Consider the following 22,381-nt stretch of genomic DNA (forward strand, 5'->3'; position numbering starts at 1 on the left):
GGAAGTGGTTAAACCCACAAGTCCTTTTTTATACCACTACTATTCCTTTATACTCTTCTTTGAACATTGCAAATGTAGCAATATAGAAATTGGATGAAAGTTTTTAGCACTGGGAAACACTTTTTGAAAGATAAATAGTGCATTTTATATACAAGTATATAGATCAGACCAAAATGAGGGACAAGGGAAGAGGAAGGAGGGACTTTGTTCCAAATCAGGGACAGTCAGGAGCTATGCCTTACAAACTATGGCCCTCCAGTTGTTCAGGAACTACAATTCCCATCATGCCTAGTCAGTCTGTGGTTGTCAGTTTTACAATGCCTCATGGGACGTGTAGTTCCGCAACAGCTGGAGGGCCGTAGTTTGGAGATCCCTGCGGGACCACACATAGTGGTAATCTTTTAACAATATACAAAAATGAGGGACAAATGAGGAGGAAAGCGGATCAGAGGGACTTTATTTCAAATCAGGGACAGTCCCTCAAAATCAGGGAGTTGGGAGGTACTGTATGAGTACACTGTCACTGTACTAATGACACTGGCTGGGAAGGGGTTAACATCTAGGGGCAATCTAAGGCTTACCTGTGAGCAGGGCCACTGATAGGGAGGGGGACAGTCAGTCCTCTTCTAGGGGGCCCAGGATCACAGGGGGGTCTCAACAGGAGGTGGCCCAGAATTGGTTAACCACTTGCCGACCGCCAGTAGTACATATACTGCGGCAGGTCGGCTATGTCCAGCAAAACAACGTAACTGTACGTCGCTTCACAGGACCTCTGGTGGTGGCGCGTGTGCGCCCATTCACCACAGGGGAAGCCAATTCGCGGGTCCGGCGGCGGCGATTGCCGCCGGGTACCTGCGATCGCTCCCCGTGGAGACAGAACAACGGTCTGCTGTTGTAAACACGGCAGACGGCTGTTCTGTCAGTTATGAACACAGGGATCCTGCGTTCCTCTTATTTAGGAACACAGGTCTCTGTGTTCATTTAGTAAATACAACCCCCACATAGTAAGAAAGCACCCCCTAGGGACACATTTAACCCTTTGATCGCCCCCTGGTATTAACCCCTTCCCTGCCAGTGTTAATATTACAGTAACAGTGCATATTTTTTTTAGCACTGATAACTGTAGTAATGTCACTGGCCCCCCCAAAAGTGTCAAAAATGTCAGCTAGGGGTCCGATCTGTCCACCGCAATGTCGCAGTCCCGATAAAAAACGCAGATTGCCGCCATTACTAGTAAAAAAAAAAAAAAAAATTACATAAATCTTTCCCCTAGATTGTAGAGGCGATAACTTTTGCGCAAACCAATCAAAATACTCTTATTGTGATTTTTTTTTACCAAAAATATGTAGCAGAATATAAATTGGCCAAAAATTATGAAAAAAAATTGGATTTTTAATTTTTTTTATTGGGAATGTTATATAGCAGAAAGCAAAAAATATTGTTTTTTTTTTTTTCCAGAATTGTCGCTCTTTTTTTGTTTATAAAATCAAAAAATGGGGGAAGGGGGAAAAGGGAAAAATTAAAATTGTAAATGTGGTATAAGGGGGGGATAAGTTAGGTATGAAAATAATAAAAAGGAAAAATAACATATTCATGCAAAGTTGCCATGGTAATGGCAACTAAATATATATGTTAAAAAGGAGGGGTTAATAAAATTACATAATTGCCATGGTACTGGCAGTAGTAAAATGAATGCATATAAAATAGTTAAGTTCCTATAGAACACATGAGGGGATGTTGGGACTTTATATGAGGCAGTCGATGATGGAAAAAATAAATAAAAATGAAGATAATGGATTTTTATTATTTATGAAATATTTGTTTAACATTAACATAAATGGTAACAATTACATACACCTGCATAAATATGGCCATTCATATATGTGCATGGATAAGGACATTTCATGCATGTACAAAAAATATATACATACATATTTAAACATATTCATAATATTTTTTAGTTTTTTTGTTTTGTTTATAGCGCAAAAAATAAAAATCGCACAGGTGATCAAATGCCTCCAAAAGAAAGCTCTGTTTGTGGGAATAAAAGGATATCAATTTTATTTAGCTACAACGTCGCACAACCGCGCAATTGTCAGTTAAAGTAACGCAGTGCCATTTTGCAAAAAATGGCCTGGTCATTAAGGGGGCAAATCTTCCGGTCCAGAAGTGTTTAACTACTTGCTGACCGCCGCAAGTACATATACTGCGGCGGTCAGCCCCTCACAGGCAAAGTGACGTAGCCTGTGAGGCTCTGGTGAGCGAGCGCGCGCCGCCGGATGTCCGCCGCTCACTCACGATCGTCCGTGACAGCGGGAGAAAGGCAGGCGGCTGATGTAAACAAGCCGCCTGTCATTCTCCCCTGTGTAGGAACAGTGATCATACGGTTCAACTATGTAGGACCGTTGATCACTGTTTCTACAGCTCAAGCCACAGCCAATCACAGTTAGAATCACACCCCTAGGGACACACACAGCCCCTCCCTCTCAAATACAGTTAACCCCTTCACTACCAGTGTCATTTTACAGTAACAGTGCATATGTATAGCACTGATTACTGCAGTAATGTCACTGGTAACCCCAAAAGTGTCAAAAATGTCAGTCAAGGGTCCGATCTGTCCGCCCCAATGTCGCAGTCCCGCAAAAAAAATAGCAGATCGCCGCCATTACGCGTTAAAAAAAAAATGACAAAAATCTTTCCCTTTGTTAGTAAACGCGATAACTTTTGCGCAAACCAATCAAAATATGTTTTTTGCGATTTTTTTTTACCAAACATATGTAGCATAAAACAAATTGGCTGAAAATGTTAAAAATTCTGATTTTTACATTTTTTGGGGGGGAATTTCATATAAAAAAATGTGAAAAATATTGTTATTTTTGCAAAATTGACGCTCTTTTTTTGTTTATAGCGCATGATCAAAAAATCGCACAGGTGATCAAATACCACCAAAAGAAAGTTCTGTTTGTGGGAAAAAAAGGACGTCAAATTCATTTAGGTACAGCGTCGCACGACCGCGCAATTGTCTGTTAAAGTCACGCAGTGCCGAATCGCAAAATCGGCCCTGGTCTTTGAGCAGCCAAATCCTCCGGGGCTTAAGTGGTTAAGGGGGAAAATCTTCCGGTCCAGAAGTGGTTAATAAAGAAGCTATGCCCGCTTTTGCATTACTTTGGGTACAGCCCTTGTAGAAAGGGAAAGAGATTCCTATCAGAGTCAGCCTGGATATGGAGAAGCTTGTTTCTTCTTTAGTGGGGAGAAAAGGCTGAAAAACATCTAATTTTATCTTCTCTTTTATGGGCGTTGCGGTACAGTCTGAAAATAGCATCACTTTGTGGCTGTCTTGTATGAAAGCGCCGCCATAGGGTGTCGCCTACGCATGGTTTTCTCCGGGACTGCAATTAGACGTCTTGTGAAGCATTCTTCAAGAACCATCACAAAATTTTAGGAAATATGATTTGCTTTTCATTTTCATTTTAAAAATCCTTTTACTTTTTCACAGTTTCAAATTTTTTTTTTTTTTTTAAAGCAGTAGTATACTTCGCTTGGTGATATTTACCTACAGGTAAACCTATAATAAAGCCTATAATAAGGCTTACCTGTAGGTAAAATGAATATCTCCTAAACCTGCACGGTTTAGGAGATATTCGCCCTGTATGCATGCGCTCTGAAGGTCCAGCGTATCTTGCCGGAACGAAGGGCTCCTTGCCGGAACGAAGGGCTACCGCACGCAAGTGCGAGGTGACGTCATCGTGGCTGGGGCCACTTACAACGCCAGAGCCTGCGAACGCCGAGGGAATATGTCAGCTTCCTCAGCAGTGACCAGAAACCAGTGCGGGGGGTTCGTTCTAAGGTAAGTATTTCATAATGTGCTAGTATGCGATACACACTGGCACATTATGCTATTGTCTTGCAAGTTTTTTTTTTCCAGCGGTATTCTACTGCTTTAACTATATCCACTTCTGGACCGGAAAGGTTTTCCCCCCGTAATGACCAGGCCATTTTTTGCAATTTTTTTTTTTTTAAATTATTAATTTTATATTATATTTTTATTTATTATTATTATTATTATTTATATTTATTTTTTTATAAGGAGTGTGTTTCTTATTAGAATTAGATTTTGACCCTTACCCCCAAGACTTTCCAAGATACAGGATATGGAAACCGCTTTTTTTACGCAATTTTTTTTACGCAAATGTCGGACTTTTATCTGTATTTTAATATATGTATACCATTTTTTATATGCAAGGTACTGTATGCCTTTTTTGTATGTTTTTTTAATTTTGTCTCCAATAGCCCTGAAGAAGGGGGAGTTTCTGTTCCCCCGAAACGCGTTGGCATGTTCTGTTACTATCATTAAATCGATGATCTTTTGATCCAAGTTGGATTCTTATTTTTGACTATATCCACTTCTGGACCGGAAAGGTTTACCCCCTTAATGACCAGGCCATTTTTTGCAAATTTCTTTTAAATTTTTCTATTAATCTTGTATTAGATTTTTATTTATTATTATTATTTATATATTTTTTCTTTATAAGGAGTGTGTTTCTTATTAGAATTAGATTTTGACCCCCCCCCCTAAAGATACAGGATATGGAAACAGTTTTTTTTACGCAATTGTCGGACTTTTATAGGCTTTTATCTGTATTTTAATATATGTATACCATGTTTTACATATAAGTTACTGTATACCTTTTTGTATGTCTTTTTAATTTTGTCTTCAATAGCCCTGAAGAAGGGGGAGTTTCTGTGCCCCCAAAACACGTTGGCATGTTCTGTTACTATCATTAAAACGATGATCTTTTGATCCAAGTTGGATTCTTATTTTTGACTATATCCACTTCTGGACCAGAAAGGTTTTCCCCCTTAATGACCAGGCAATTTTTTAAGATTTTTTTTTTATTATTAATTTTTTATTATATTTTTATTTATTATTATTATTATTATTTATATTTATTTTTTATAAGGAGTGTGTTTCTTATTAGAATTATATTTTGACCCCCCCCCCCCCCCCAAGACTTTCCAAGATACAGGATATGGAAACCGTTTTTTTTTTTACGCAATTTTTTTACACAAATGTCAGACTTTTATAGGCTTTTATCTGTATTTTAATATATATATATACCATGTTTTATATACAAGTTACTGTATACCTTTTTGTATGTTTTTTTAATTTTGTCTCCAATAGCCCTGAAGAATGGGGAGTTTCTGTGCCCCCAAAACGCGTTGGCATGTTCTGTTACTATCATTAAAACGATGATCTTTTGATCCAAGTTGGATTCTTATTTTTGACTATATCCACTTCTGGACCGGAAAGGTTTTCCTCCTTAATGACCAGGAAATTTTTTGCAAATTCTTTTTTTATTTTTTTATTAATTTTATATTATATTTTTATTTATTATTATTATTATTATTTATATTTATTTTTTTATAAGGAGTGTGTTTCTTATTAGAATTATATTTTGACCCCCCCCCCCCCCAAGATACAGGATATGGAAACTGTTTTCTTTATGCAATTTTTTTACGCAATTGTCTGACTTTTATAGGCTTTTATCTGTATTTTAATTTATGTATACCATGTTTTATATACAAGTTACTGTATACCTTTTTGTATGTTTTTTTAATTTTGTCTCCAATAGCCCTGAAGAAGGGGGAGTTTCTGTTCACCCGAAACGTGTTGGCATGTTCTGTTACTATCATTAAAATGATGATCTTTTGATCCAAGTTGCATTCTTATTTTTTGACATCGGGGCGCTCCTTTAACCTACTACCACTGGATTTTTTTTGATAGGGCACTGCGTTACTTTAACTGATAATTGCGCGGTCGTGCGATGCTGTACCCAAATAAAATTGATGTCCTTTTTATCCCACAAACAGAGCTTTCTTCTGGTGGTATTTGATCACCTCTGCGATTTTTATCTTTTGCGCTATAAACAAAAAAAGAGCGACAATTCTGGAAAAAAAAAACAATATTTTTTTACATTCATAATATTTCCAATAAAAAAAATGTAAAAAAATCTAATTTTTTCATAATTTTGGCGCAATTTGTGTTCTGCTACATATTTTTGGTAAAAAAAAAATCCCAATAAGTGTTTATTGATTGGTTTGCACAAAAGTTATCGCATCTACAAACTAGGGGAAAGATTTATGTCATTTTTATTTATTTATATTTTTAACTAGTAATGGCGGCGATCAGCGATTTTCCCGCAGGACTGCGACATTGCGGGGGACAGATCGGACCCCTAACTGACATTTTTGACACTTTTGGGGGGGACCAGTGACATTACTACAGTAATCAGTGCTAAAAATATGCACTGTTACTGTAATAATGACACTGGCAGGGAAGGGGTTAACACCAGGGCCAATTTGTTTTCTGCTACATATTTTTGGTAAAAAAAAATCCCAATAAGCGTATTTTGATTGGTTTGCACAAAAGTTATCGCGTCTACAAACTAGGGGAAAGATTTATGTCATGTTTATTTATTTATATTTTTAACTAGTAATGGCGGCGATCTGCGATTTTTTTTGCGGGACTGCGACATTGCGGCGGACAGATTGGACCCCTGACTGACATTTTTTACACTTTTGGGGGGACCAGTGACATCACTACAGTAATCAGTGCTAAAAATATGCACTGTTACTGTAATAATGACACTGGCAGGGAAGGGGTTAACACCAGGGGCGATCAAAGGGTTAAATGTGTCCCCTGGGGGTGCTTTCTAACTGTATGGGGGATGGGTTTGCTACATGGACACAGAGACCTGTGTTCTTAAATAAGAGGAGCACAGGCTTCCTGTGTTCATAACTGACAGAAAAGCGGTCTGCCGTGTTTGCAACGGCAGACCGCCATTCTGTCTCCACAGGGCGCATTTGCGAGTGCCTGCCGGACCCACTGATTGGCTCCCCCTGTGTGCACACCTCTGGCAGCGGGCGCGCGCCCCCTCTAGTGGTACAGTTACGTAGTTTCGCAGGACAGTGCCGACTTGCAGCAGTATATGGACTGCTGGCGGTCGGCAAGTGGATAACCTTCATGGGTTCCTCGCTGTTCAATCGCCCTTTTCTTACCGGGATTTTATTTTACCAAACATGCAGCAGAATGCATTTTGGCCTACATTTATGAAAAAAATTATTTTATTGGATATGTTTTATAACAGAAAGTAAAAGTAACCGACAATTTTGAAAAAATAGCAATATTTTTCACATTTTTTTATATGAAATTCCCCAAAAAAATGTAAAAAATAAATTTTTTTAACATTTTAGGCCAATTTGTTTTCTGCTACATATGTTTGGTAAAAAAAATCGCAATAAGCGTATTTTGATTGGTTTGCGCAAAAGTTATCGCGTTTACTAACTACGGGAAATTTATGTAATTTTTATTGTTTTTTTTTTTTTAACTAGTAATGGCGGCGATCTGTGATTTTTTTTGCGGGACTGCGACATTGCGGCGGACAGATCGGACCCCTGACTAACATTTTTGACACTTTTGGGAGTACCAGTGACATTACTACAGTAATCAGTGCTATACATATGCACTGTTACTGCAAAAATGACACTGGCAGGGAAGGGGTTAACTTTATTAGTGATCAAGGGGTTAAGTGTGTCCCTAGGGGCGTGATTCTAACTGTAAAGGGGCGTGGCTTGTGATGTAACCGCAGAGAGATATGATCCTACATAGCAGGATCATATAGTCTCTGCAGTTACACCAGGGAGAATGACAGGCGGCTTTGTTTACATCAGCCGCCTGCCTTTCTCCCTCTCCAAGGGGACATCGGAGCCGCCGGTCACTCGCGCGGACATGTCAGGGAACGAGCAGGGGCGGGAGCGCACATCCGGCGGCGTGCGCTCGCCCCCTAGAGGCTCGTAGGCGAGCGACGTAGCCCTACGTCGCTTTGCCTGTACGGGGCTGACTGCCGCAGTAAATAGTCGTGTGGCGGTCGGCAAACGGTTAAGAGAAGGGGGGGTTCTGCGGTCCTGTTTGACAGGAAGTGTGTTACTGGCAGGATCACCAAGTGGACTGTAAAGGAAAAAAAAGATGCTAAAAAAAACTAAAGTAATGCAATGCAGTCACCACAATTAGAACTGGTAAGCTGCATTATATTACATTAGGTTTAGATATACGCTAACCACTTAAAGACCGCCCGCCGCAGTTTAACTGCAGCAGGTCGGGTCTGTCCCGCAAAATGACCTAACTGTATGTCGCTTCGCGGGACGCACATGCCCCCATTCCCCACAGAGGAAGCCGATCAGCGGGTCCGGTGGCCGCGATTGACGCCGGGCACCCGCGATCGCTCCTCGTGGAGACAGAACGGTGGTCTGCCAATGTAAACACGGCAGACCGCTGTTCTGTGAGTGATGAACGCAGGGATCCTGTGTTCCTCTTATTTAGGAACACAGGTCTCTCCGTTCATGCACAAAGCCCCCCCCCACAGTTAGAAAGCACCCCCTAGGGACACATTTAACCCTTTGATCGCCCCTGGTGTTAACCTCTTCCCTGCCAGTGTCATTATTACAGTAACAGTGCATATTTTTAGCACTGATTACTGTAGTAATGTCACTGGTCCCCCCAAAGGTGTCAAAAATGTCAGTTAGGGGTCCGATCTGTCCGCCGCAATGTCACAGTCCACTAAAAATCGCTGATCGTCGCCATTACTAGTAAAAAAAATAAATAAATAAATAAAAATGACATAAATCTTTCCCCTAGTTTATAGACGCGATAACTTTTGCACAAACCAATTAAAATACACTTATTAGGATTTATTTTACCAAAAAAATGTAGCAGAATACAAATTGGCCTAAAAGGATGAAAAATTTTGATTTTTAAATTTTTTATTGGAAATGTAATATAGCAGAATGTGAAAAATATTTTTTTTTTTTTTCAGAATTGTCACTTTTTTTTTTTTTTTAAACAAAAATATGTAGCAGAAAACAAATTGGCCTGGAAGGTTAAAAAATTTTGATTTTTAAAGAGAATGTTATATAACAGAAAGTGAAAAATATAGTTTTTTTTTTTTTCAGAATTGTCGCTCTTTTCTTTTTAAACTTAGCCTTAGTCTACTTGTGGGAGTTTGTGTATGTTCTAGGTCTTCAAACTGCAGCCCGTGGGTCACATGTGGCCCTTTGCTTGCCTTTATCTGGCCTCTAGGGTACTGTTTCTCCCACTGATATGAAGCACTGTTCCTTCCACTGACCCCAACAATCAGCCACAATGCCTCCCACTGACACCAACAATGGGGCACTATTCCTCCCACTGACACCAATGATGGGGCACTATTCCTCCCACTGACACCAATAATAGGGCATGACTCCTAACACTGACACTAACAATGGGACACTATTCCTCCCACTGACACCAACGATGGGGCATTATTCCTCCCCCTGACACCAACGATGGGGCACTATTCCTTCCCCTGACACCAACGATGGGGCACTATTCCTTCCCCTGACACCAACGATGGGGCACTATTCCTCCCACTGACACCAATGATGAAGCATGATTTCTCCAACTGACACCAATGATGAAGCACAATTCCTCCCACTGACACCAATAATGGGGCACTATTCCTCCCACTGACACCAATGATGAAGCATAATTCCTCCCACTGACACCAATGATGGGGCACTATTCCTCAAACTGATACCAATGATGAAGCATGATTTCTCCCACTGATACCAATGATGAAGCACAATTCCTCCCACTGACACCAATGATGGGGCACTTTTCCACTCACTGACAACAATGATGGGGCACTATTCCTCCCACTGGCAACAATGATGGGCCACAATTCCTCCCACTGATACCAATTATGGGGCACTATTCCTCCCACTGATACCAATGATGATGCATGATTTCGCCAACTGACACCAATGATGGAGCACTATTCCTCCCACTAACACCAATGATGGGGCACTATTCCTCCCACTGACACCAATAATGGGGCACTATTCCTCCCACTGATACCAATGATGATGCATGATTTCGCCAACTGACACCAATGATGGGGCACTATTCCTCCCACTAACACCAATGATGGGGCACTATTCCTCCCACTGACACCAATGATGGGGCACTATCCCCCCCCAATACCAATGATGGGGCACTATTCCTCCCACTGACACCAATGATGGGGCATGATTTCTTTCTCTACTGACTACAGAGGCTGTGTAATTTACTTACTGCCATTGCCCCCACCAAGCATTTTCTACTCACACTGGCCACAGTCCAGTCTCCTAAAGCCTGATTGATGATAAACTTGCCCTTTCATGCTTAGAAAGTTTGGAGACCTCTGCTCTAGACTACAAGCTAGTCATTTCACACAGTGCAAGTCCATCCAAAATTGCCCCCCCCACTAATAATAAGAGAGCCAATGATATGTACATCTACCCATAATGCCTTGCTGTGATCTACATTCGCCAGATGGAGAGCGCCTCTTCAAAGTGAGATCAATACCCTGCTAAAAGGAATGTGATGTCAGTTCTCTGCGTTCTCTTTCCAAATCCCCATCGGACCTCAAAGCTGCTTCATTTTACATGTTTTCAGCATTAGCGGACGATCGCTGTGTGAAGGACAGTTTGTGCCGCACTCACCAACAAAGCCTTTCATCGAGGTGACAGTTCTGGAAGCGATCAGATTTAAAATTTTGATCTGCTTATATTTTGCCTTCCCTGGTTCCTCTCCCCAACATGCTAATGAAAATGTAAAATAAAACCTTTCCGTTTACATTACATGCCTTTTTTTAGTTCCAGTGATATCATCACTGGGTCTCTGTGATTATCTGTGCAATGAAGGCAGATCATTACTGGTGGGATGGGCCTGGCAGGGTGCTGTACAAAGCTTCCTGATAACATCAAAGCACCCTGCCTCAGTACTCCTCCCAAGAGCCCTCAGCTGTGATGTAATCAGTGGGTTGGCTCTTGGGAGGAGTTATGCAAAAATCAAAATGTTTTGATGGGCGGCTGTCAGTCTGGAGGAGTAGGCATTCCTAGGCAGGCGGCATTAGCATACGGCATTCCTAGGCAGGCGGCATTAGCATACAGGTAAGAGATAATGCGGCACATCCTGCAGCCAGGAAATGAGGCGGACTCTATCTGACTTGCTGCAGCTTCTAATGCATGTAGCACTGCCCCCTTGAGGACTGCTGGATTGTTCAAATTGGGATCCCCCTGGGTTACCGATAGCAACTGCAGCATGCACAATTTAACTCTTTGGCTCAGTCAATGAACAGTCCAGGGGTATGTACAGTAGTGGGTTTTTTTTTGTTTTATTTAAATTAGTGATGGGAGAAGGGAAGAGTGGGATACTCTAACTTGATCTATTCACAGCAGATGAGGACTCCCGTCTGAAGATGCAGCCAGGCTGCAGATTCCCCTTGCTACCAGATTAATCTAGGATTAGGTTTCTATGCAGATGACTTGTAAGGATGAATGATCTTCGGGATACACACCTAGTACCCCCTTTCACTCGACACACTGCTGACACCCCAGGAAGACGTCATCTGTGACGAAACCCGTTGGATGACGGCGTGCTGACGTCAAAAGCATTACCCGGAAGGATATAAAACCAGTGTTAAACTGGTCGGCTTGTTTCTTTTAGCGCTTATTGATCTGCAGTTTGTAAGTGGTTTTCCTTTAATTCTAATAAATGTTTTAACTGGTTTACACTATGGAGCCCCTATTGTTTCTTTTTATGGCAGATGTCTGGAGCCCTCTGGATCCGTGAGCGTGGGATGAGTGCTAGCCTATTGGTGAGGTGATACATACTGCCTTCCCTCCTCTGATAGTGGGCACTCCTCTGGGATAATCCCTATATCTCCATCTTGTTGGTGGTCCTGCTGAGGCCGTTGAACATTGGCATACCACTTTAGTGGTTGTTTGGCCCTATTTCTTGTGCCATCTGGTAAGCAGATTTGCATGCGGTGGTGGATCATTGCACAGCAGTAGGAGGATAACACAGCACGTGTTTATTTGAATTATTATCATATTCACCCAATATTATGTTTTTCACGTTTTGGGACTTTTTTATTACGTTTATTCACCATTATTATAGTAGAGAGTAGGAAAAATAATTTTCTCTTTCGTTCAGTGACGGACACAGCTCCTGATCTTCTTAACCATTGGGTTATGTTGCCCCCCTACAGAAGTAGGACACTAGGCAGAAAAAAAGTCTGGCTACACCTATGGGCAGTCATGCCTAGTCAGGAGTAAGGACCTAGTTCCTTCTGGGGTCCTGGCAATTTTTTCTTTTTAGATAGAATTTGTCTCCTGTTTTTTTCCTGTGAGGTCTACAATCAACTGCCAGACTGGGCGACGGGCTGGATAATCTAAATCCAGTGGTTACCCCAGTCTGGCCAGGAAGCGCGTGCAGACCTCAGCTAAGCGCTAGGTCGGCCGCAAGTTAAATGTTTTGCGAGGTCGCATACGACCGTGTCTCGGCCCGAGTCACAGCTTTTCTCCTGGCCGAAGCCCCCCCATTTCGATGGCGAGGGGTTATGTAGCTGTCCCCCCTCTCCCCATGATGGGTTTTGGGGTGGACGTGGGCTCTTTCTTGGGACGGTCGGACCCCCAGGTTCCCCTCCTTCCCATCAGGCACCCCCTTCATCTCTCCCCCCATGCTACCCCCCCTCCCATTATGCTGGGTCTGTGTGGTGGCCTGGTCCACCTCCTGGGGTGGGGGCAGGGTGCTATGCTGGCAATATAGGCGGTTCGCCGCTGGCGACCAGACGATTGGCTGTGTGGGGGGGAGTTGTACCTGGTGGGGGCTCCGGCCTCGGCCTGTCCTTGAGGCCTGGAATCCCTCCTGGGTCCCTGGAAACCTTGTGGTGCCACGCGGGGCTGCCATTTTCTTGTAGCTTGTGTGCTCAATGCACAGCAGCCATTTTGGGGTGGTTTGCCATTGAAAATAGTGGCGGCCATGACAGTGGAGCCCTCTGGGTGGCAATTTCGGCGGTGGGAGCCCCACCCCATCCCCTGGTGCTTACTCCTGGATCCTTTCATTTCCTGATCACCGCTCGTGCAGTGCAGATTCTCCTGGTGGCTGCGGTGACTGGTTTCTGCGGTGTAGTGAGTCTGGTGGAATTCTCTCCTTCTCTGCTAAGGAACAATTGGTGCTCTGTGACTGGCACCCGGGTGGTGCTGCCAGGGCAGTGGGGGTTGTCCCTTAGCAGTGTTTTACGCTTTTTGTGGAGTCTCTCTGGTGACTCATGGAGTCTTTGAAGCACATCTCCCCACCTGATCCCCTCTCTGGGGCTTCGGGGCCCTCCAGGTGCCACCCATCTATCGATGCACTTACGGCGGTTTTGGAGTCCCTTGTGCTCCGGTAGGAGGTGGCTGTTGGGCGATGAGCTGGCATAAAGCGCCCCCGCTTTCCCCTGCCTCATCAGTCTCTTCAGATCCTTAATCTGATTCGGCCACTGCAGACGTGGGTCACCCTGCTGGGTCTGCAACCACACGCCCTGAATCATAGTGAGGATGATTCCTCCGCTTCTGCAACCAAGCACGAAAAGGTCTTGAGTACTATCAAGGGTCAGGTGTCGGCCTTAGCAGTCAGCGGTAGGTTTTGGATCATTATCATGCTGAAAGACTTATTCATGACCCATATTCAATGTTCTGGCTGAGGGAAGAAGGTTCTAATCCAAGATTTTAAAATACTTGGCCCCTCAATGTGGCAAAGTTGGTCTGTACCTTTAGCAGTGAAACAGCCCCAAAGCATAATGTTTCCACCTCCGTGTTTGACTGTAGGGATGGCTTCTTGAGATCATAGTCATCATTTTTCTTTCTCCAAACATGGTGGTCCCCCTCCTCAAGAAGGCACATGTACAGTCATGCCAATGAACATCTAAATATTCCAGGGAAGGATTGGGAGAAAATGCTGTGGTCAGATGAGACCAAAATTAAGCTCTTTGGCATTAACTCGACTCTCTGTATTTGGAGGAAGAAAAATGCTGACTAGGACCCTAAGAACACCATCCACACAGTCAAGCATAGAGGTGGAAACATTATGCTTTGGGGCTGTTTCTCTGCTAAAGGTACAGTCCGAATTTGCCGCATTGATGGGCCAATAGATGGGGCCATGTATTGTAAAATTTGGAGGAGAACCTTTTTCCCTCAGCCAGAACACTGAAGATGGGTCGTGGATGGGTCTTCCAACATGACAATGACCCAAAACATACCGCCAAGGCAACAAAGGAGTGGCTTAAGAAGAAGCACATTAAGGTCCGGGAGTGGCCTTGCCAGTCTCCAGACCTTAATCCTGTAGAAAATTAATGGAGGGAGATGAAACTTCGAGTAGCCAAAAAACCTTAAGGATGTAGAGAAGATCTGTAAAGAAGAGTGGACCAAAATCCTTCCTGAGATGTGTGCAAACCTGGTCACCAACTACAAGAAACTAGTGATCGACCGATATAGTTTTTTATTGCCGATACCGATATTTTGGTAATCGCATATAGGTATCGGCCGATATTTTCGTACATTAAAAAAAAAAAAAAATTTCGGCAGGTACTCTTGTAGAGGGATCTGGGGGTCTAAAAGACCCCAAACCCCTTCTCTGCACTTAAAAGCATTCAAAGCGCCAAGTTTGGCTGTTTTGAATGCTGTAATTTTTTTGAATTTGGCGCAGAGTACCCAACATGACCCAAGTCATGACATCACTTCTGGGTTTTTAAATGGACACCTGATTAGAGCCGAATGCGGCTTTGATTGGGTCTCCTCATCGGCGGCCGTGCAGGCTGGTTGCCCGAGTCTCCTGATGGGACGGGAGCCCCGGGCGAGCCGTGTAAGCAGAGATGTATAGTAACTAAGTAGAACTACTTCACTACTGTACTTAAGTACCGAAAGGCGGCATCTGTACTTTCCTGGAGTAGAATTTTTTTCTCCTACTTCCACTTTTACTTCACTACATTTTTTCAATTATTTCAATACTTCTACTCCGATATTTATTTTTTGCGCTGCATAGTTACTCGTTACAATTATAAAAATTACCACTGCCAGAACAGTAGATGGCAGGTTTCATGAAGCTCAAAAAAATGTGTATAATGTCATGTGTACTTTTGACTTTTGACTTCTTTTGACTTCTTGCTTTAATAACTTTAACTTTAATAAACTTTTGACTTCTTTCTTTAATAACTACATAACACAGTACTTGTACTTTTACTTTCAGTACTTGAGTAGCAAATTAAAAAAAAAAAAAAAAACTACTGGTACTTTTACTTTCAGTACTTGAGTAGCAAAATTAAAAAAAAAACTACTTGCAATACTTAAGTACAAAAAATGTTGAATACTTTAGTACTTCTTCTCAAGTCACTTTTTGATCGAGCACTTCCACTTCTACTCAAGTCACTTTTTGATCGAGCACTTGTACTTTTACTCAAGTATGGGTTTCGAGTACTTTATACAACTCTGCGCGTAAGGCAGCGGGAAGGGGGGGGCAACCCCTGCCGCTCCTTGTAATGCCATCTGAGTGGCTTCTCAGCCGCATCGGTTGTCATTACAAGACAGCCCACCATCGGCTATGGACACCGGTACCGGGGTGATGACTCTAGCTGCAGGCATTACTCCGGTACAAGCACTTTCCCGAAATATCGGTAACCTCAGGGGCCGATTCCGATATATTGGGGAAAGGGCATTTCGGCCCTTGATATATCGGCTTTGCCGATAATCGTTCAATCCCCACAAGAAACGTCTTACGTCTGTGTTTGCCAACAAGGGTTTCTCCACCAAGTACTAAGTCATGTTTTGCTTTGGGATCAAATACTTCTTTTACTCACTGAACTGCAACCTAATTTATAACATTTGTAAGGTGTTTTTTCTGGGTTTTTTGGTTGATATTCTGTCTGTATCATTTAAAATACACCTCTGATAAAAAAAAAAATATAGATCCTTAATTTCTTTGTAAGTGGGCAAACTTACAAAATCTGCAGGGGATCAAATGGTTATTTTTCCCACTGTAATGATATCTGCATACTGTATAAATGAAGGGTGGAACATAGTGGAAATTTCCTGTCCTCTATAACAATTAGTTTACTAATACGCCACAATCTGGATCTCCCTCTGGTGCTGACTTAGTTCAGTGTGTTCAGATCACAAGGACGGAGGACATCACAGCCTGTTCCTGATTTATCCTCTAAAAATAGTAATTGTACACCAGATCTACCAAACATGATACAAGGACATTAGAGGTGAAACGCATCTTCCGACACCTGCATGATACAATAGTGTGCATGCAAAAACAGGTCCCATCTGCAAAAATGGGATTTGAATAATGACATGAAATCCCACCTGGGTACCTAACCACTTCTGGATCGGAAAGGTTTTTCCCCTTAATGACCAGGCCATTTTTTGCGATTCGACACTGCATTACTTTTACGGACAATTGCGCGGTCGTGCGACGATGTACCAAACAAAATTGATCACTTTTTTCCCACAAATAGAGCTTTCGGTGTCATAAGTACAGTGACAGCACATATTTTTTAGCACTGATCACTGTATTAGTGTCACTGATCCCCAAAAAGTGTCACAAATGTGTCTAATTTGTCTGCGCAAAGTCGCCACGTCTGCTGGCTGGCTATAGACCCGAACAAAGCCAAATTCGGCTCTGAACAGGTCTCCGATGTAAAAACCCAGAAGTGATGTTATGACATCATTTTCGGGTATTGGAGCCTTAAAGGCACCCGATTTTTTTTTTTTTTTAAATGAGAGCATTCAAAACAGCTAAACTTGGCGTTTTAAATGCTTTTAAGTGCAAAGGAGGGATTTGGGGTCTTTTAGACCCCCGATCCCTCCATAAAGAGTACCTGTCACTGCCTATTATGGCGCTTTTCCACTGCATAGAACCGTACCGGCTCGGCACGCTTTTGTGCTTTTCCACTGCGGTACCGCATGGTATAGTGTCGGAACGGTTCGGTACGGTACGGTATAGGTTTGCTTTTCCACTGCATGGAACCGAACGGTACGGTACGGCTCTGAAAAAACAGTACCTACTCGATTGTGGTTCCAACAGGTACCAAACTGGTACCATATCCCACAATCCTTTGCATGCAGTCACTACTAGCCACTGATTGGTCAGAGAATCACACCCACCCCGTTGTTATCCCACCCACTTAACTTTAGTACTACTTTAGTGGAAAAGCAAACCTATGCCGTACCGTACCGAACCGTTCCGACACTATACCATGCGGTACCGCAGTGGAAAAGCAAACCGGGCCAAGCAGGGCCGAGTAGAGCCGAGCCGGTACTAGCCGGTACTTGCAGTGGAAAAGTGCAATTACTGTCACAAAGGATGTTTACATTCCTTGTGACAGCAATAAAAGTGATACGTTTTTTTTTTTTTAAATGGACAGTGTAAAAATAAAAAAAAAAAATAATAAAATAATAAAAAAAAAAATTTAAAGTGCCCCATCCTGTGCAGAAGCGAACGCATACGCAAGTTGCGCCCGCATACGTAAACGGTGTTCAAACCACACATGTGAGGTATTACCGCGGTCGCTGGAGCGAGAGAAATAATTCTAGCACAATGCCTCCTCTGTAACTCTAAACTGGTAACTGTTAATATTTTTTAAAATGTCGCCTATGAAGATTTTTAAATACGGTAGTTTATCCCCATTCCACAAGCGTGCGCAATTTTAAAGCATGACATGTTGGGTATCTATTTACTTGGTGTAACATTATCTTTCAAATTGTAGAAAAAAATTGTGCTAACTTTTCTGCTTTGTTTTTTTTTTTAAGTTCATGAAAGTGTATTTCTACCCAAAAAAATTGCATTTGAAAGACCGCTGCGCAAATACCGTGTGACATAAAATATTGCAACAATTGCCATTTTATTCTCTAGGGTCTCTGATAAAAAATATATACAGTAAAACCTTGGTTTGAGAGTAACTTGGTTTGAGAGCGCTTTGCAAGACAAGCAAATTTTTTAAACAAATTTTGACTTGATATACAAGCGATGTCTTGATATACAAGTAGCGTCATGTATAAAAAAGAAGAGAGGAGTCTCTAAAGTGAAGCAACTCACATGTTTGATGATTAAAACAGGCACATCAAGTATGCAGGCATCCGGGGTAAAGCTGTCCACATACCCATCCTCTGCACAGCCATCTTCATCACACCCTTCCCCGCTGCACTCCACGAGTGATTCAAAGCCTCACTTTCAGATCACTCTACTGCAGGCTATTCTTCCCGGTCAGGATTGCAGACTGACAGTGGTGAGAGCCGGTGATTCAGAAGATGGTCTATGTGGACAGCTTTACCCCGGATGCCTGCATACTTAGGTGTGCCTATTTTAATGATCAACCATGTGAGTTGCTAAATGTTGAACCTTCATTAAATGTAACCATATTGCTACACTTAGAGGTGCCTCTCATCTCTATTATATTCTGTAGCTCTGCTAGATTTTGCTTCTAGTCCCCTTGGGAAGACTGCATATTGTGGATGGACATTTTATGGTTACTCAACCTATCATATTGCTATAATCTTTGTATATAGACTATAAACCAAAGGACTTGTGGAACAAATTATCTGAGTTTCCATTATTTCTTATGGGGAAATTCGCTTTGGATTACAAGCATGTTTCCAGAACGAATTCTGCTCGCAATCCAAGGTTTTACTGTATATATTATATATATATATATATATATATATATATATATATATATATATTTATTTATTTGGTTGGGGGGGTCTGCTAAAATATATATATATATTCATATATATATATATATATATATATATTTATATTAAAATATATATATATATATATTTATTTATATTTAAATATATATATATATATATATATATATATATATATATATATATATATAAAATGTTTGGGGGTTCTAAATAATTTTCTAGCAAAAAATACTGACATTAACTTGTAAACAACAAATGTCAGTAAAAGGCTATAATATATTTATTTATTTATTTGGTTGGGGGGGTCTGCTAATATATATATATATATATATATATATATATATATATATATACATATATATATATATATATATATATATATATATATATATATATATTCATGTTTATTTGTATGTATATATTATATATATATATATATATATATATATATATATATATATATATATATATATATATTAAATATATATATATATATATACAGTATATATATATATGTATATATATATAAAATGTTTGGGGGTTCTAAATAATTTTCTAGCAAAAAATTCTGATATTAACTTGTAAACATCAAATGTCAGAAAAAGGTTTAGCCTGCAAAGGGTTAAAGAAACGCAGTGCCGTATCACAAAAAAATGGCCTGGTCATGAAGGGGGGTAAACCTTCCGGCGCTGAAGGTATTAAAGACAAAACTATTTTATTTTTGTTTTGGATGGAGTGGAGAGGGATTAGAACACCTGTCAAGGGTTTTATTGCTGTCTGTGATTAACCCTCTGAATGGTGACTGTGATCAAGAAAATACCAAAATTTGGGTTGTCACCAGAACAGGAATAGAGGGGCAATCTTCCAATGGAGACACTAGTTCTGGTGACAACCAGGGATCACCTCTCTTTGGAGGGATTTCCTCTCACTTCCTGTTTTGGCTATGGGACAGGAAGTGAGGGGAAATCCCACCAATGGGACAGAGCATTCCTGTTTCTTGTTAAGAGCCATAACAGTGACCCACATGTACCAACTTTGTTTGTTTTTCAGCTTTCTCCTTGACTTGCTTTCACTGTAACAACAACAATGGAGACAACTGTGAAGAAAAGGAGAGGCCCTGTGTACCGCCGCAAGACACGTGTGTTACTACGCTCACCGAGATTCAGACAGGTAAGTTGACCTGCACCCCCCCCCCCCCCCCATCGAAAACACACACGGTATAATTTGTGACTGTGAGGAGACGGACACCAAAATATTCAACAAGGTTTCTGATCTTCTACTCAGAGGACGGCTGAGGGGAGAAGACTAGGGTTGCCACATCCTATTTTACAGGTTCTGAGGCTGATATAATACACATAAGGCGCTAAGTGAGTTTAATTACCACCTTAATCAGCCTCAGAACCTGTGTAATTAATGTGTGTCCTGGTTTAAAGGGATGAGATGGCAACCCTAGAGGACGAGGACACCAAAATATTCAGCAAGGTTTCTGATCTTCTCCTCAAAGAGGACGGCTGAGGGGAGAAGACTAGGGTTGCCACACCATCCCTTTAAACCAGGGCACGTATTTTACAGGTTCTGAGGCTGATATTATACACATAAGGCGCTAAGTGAGTTTAATTGCCACCTTGACCACTTGCCGACCACCCACCGCAGGCTGCGGCAGGCTGGCTTGGCTGCATGAACCGCCGTACCTGTACGGCGTTTGCGGGAGCGCTCCTGGGGGTGCCCCCATTAGGCAGCAAGGATGCCGTTCCACGGGGCCGGTGCCCGCGATTGCTGCCAGGCACCCGCGATCGCTCCCCATGGAGAGAGAACGACGGTCAGCTATTGTAAACACGGCAGACCGTTGTTCTCTCTCTCAGAGCGCCTGTGCGCCTTCTATTTAGGAACATTGGAAATTCTGAAGAATCATTTGATGTACTTCCCAAATTCCACAAGCTATGTGCCAGAAAGAGACATCAGAATCGTCGCTGTCGTCACTTTCCGTACCTGATGACGAATTTTCCCAAGAATCGCTATCGCTCAGTTCTTCAAGTAACTCCGTTTCACTGTCATTTTTTTTCCAGCTCATCTAAAAGCGCTTTTGCGCAAAAAAAAAAAAACACTTTTTGGACGCCATGGTCGTTCAAAATTTTCCAGGCACAAAGCACTGGAAATGCACAGGCAGGGCACTGGAAAAGTCACCAGGTGAAATCCTGTGGTGAAATGGGATGATACAGTGTAATCCGCTAGGATCACAGCTTTGTATCATGTCATTTGGTGTATTTACACTTTTGAATTTGCCACCGGTTCCACTACCCTGCGTCACAACGCTCACAGGGAAGCGAACCGGAAGGCAAGTGCCGGCATCGGGCGTGCACAGAGCGGGGACAGACTGTGAGGACGCCGGGGAGGATGGCGGGGAGGACAGCGGGGGATCGTAGGGAAGGTGAGTAACATTGTGGGGTAATCCTGAGTGTGGCTCAGGGTTACCACTTTTGGTACTGAAAAATAACCCCGAGCCACACTCAGGAATGCCGCCAGGGACGTTAAGGCTCGTACACACTATAAGAAAATCAGGCAAACATTTTGGTCCAAAGAATTTTCGTACACGACTATATGGTTAGTAGTAATACACAGGACTTGCCACTATGGCTAACAGAGGGTGAAATCAGGGAAAGGCTGGATAAAATTAACACAAATAAATCACCAGGCCCGGATGGCGTACATCCGAGAGTACTCACAAAACTTAGTAAGACTATATCTAGACCACTGTTCCTGATCTTTGCTGACAGTATTAGGACAGGAGATGGTACCAGGGGATTGGAGGAAAGCTAACGTGATTCCGATATGCAAAAAAGGGCAGAGGCATATCCCGGGAAATTATAGGCCTGTCAGTCTGACATCGATAGTATGTAAACTTCTGGAGGGGATGATAAGGGACTATATTGTAGAGTTTGCTAAAGACAACAACATCATCAGCAGTACCCAGCACGGGTTTACAAATGGGCGTTCTTGTCAAACCAATCTCTTAGCATTCTACGAGGAGGTGAGCTGTGAGCTAGATAGGGGCAGACCAGTGGATGTGGTGTACCTGGATTTCGCTAAGGCGTTTGATACAGTTCCCCACAAGCGCTTAATTTATAAAATAAGGTCTGCAGGCATCGACCGCAAGGTCTGCTCTTGGATACGGAACTGGCTAAAAGGGCGTGTCCAAAGGGTGGTAATAAATAGCGCATACTCAGACTGGACTGAGGTGGTAAGTGGGGTCCCCCAAGGCTCAGTCTTGGGACCAACCCTGTTCAATTTATTCATAAACAGCATTGAGGACGGGATTCTGTAGATCAGTTTTTGCAGATGACACAAAATTGGGCAGGTCAATAACTGCACAGCATGAAGCAGATATCCTACAGAATGACCTGGACAAAATAACGGAGTGGGCAACGACATGGCAAATGAGGTTTAATGTGGAGAAGTGTAAGGTTTTGCACTTGGGGACTAAAAACATAAAAGCACAATACACTTTAGGGGGGGAACCTTTGGGGGAATCAAAAATGGAGAAAGATCTGGGAGTCCTGGTAGAGGATAGACTAAGCAATAGCATGCAATGTCAAGCGGCAGCTTGAAAGGGAAGTATTCCAGAGATAAGACTATAATCCTTCCACTTTATAAAACTCTGGTCCGACCACATCTGGAGTACTCTGTCCATTTCTGGTCGCCGGTCTTCAGGAGGGATGTGTTGGAGCTGGAGAAAGTCCAGAAAAGGGCAACTAAACTAATTAGGGGATTGGAG

General features: G+C 42.2%; 1 protein-coding gene across 1 annotated transcript in view; it reads left to right on the forward strand.

Moving 5' to 3' along the window:
• The window catches only part of LOC309567691 (phospholipase A2 inhibitor gamma subunit B-like), a 48,570-nt gene that overhangs the window by 17,415 nt on the left and 8,774 nt on the right, over positions 1-22,381 (forward strand). Inside the window, exon 2 of the mRNA XM_082273128.1 lies at positions 19,660-19,779. Within this exon, the coding sequence (XP_082129254.1) occupies positions 19,660-19,779 (120 nt within the window). The remainder of the gene's footprint in view (positions 1-19,659; positions 19,780-22,381) is intronic.

The sequence above is a fragment of the Pelophylax lessonae genome, assembly GCF_965119305.1.
Source record: "Pelophylax lessonae genome assembly, chromosome: 12".
NCBI classification, from domain to species: domain Eukaryota; kingdom Metazoa; phylum Chordata; class Amphibia; order Anura; family Ranidae; genus Pelophylax; species Pelophylax lessonae.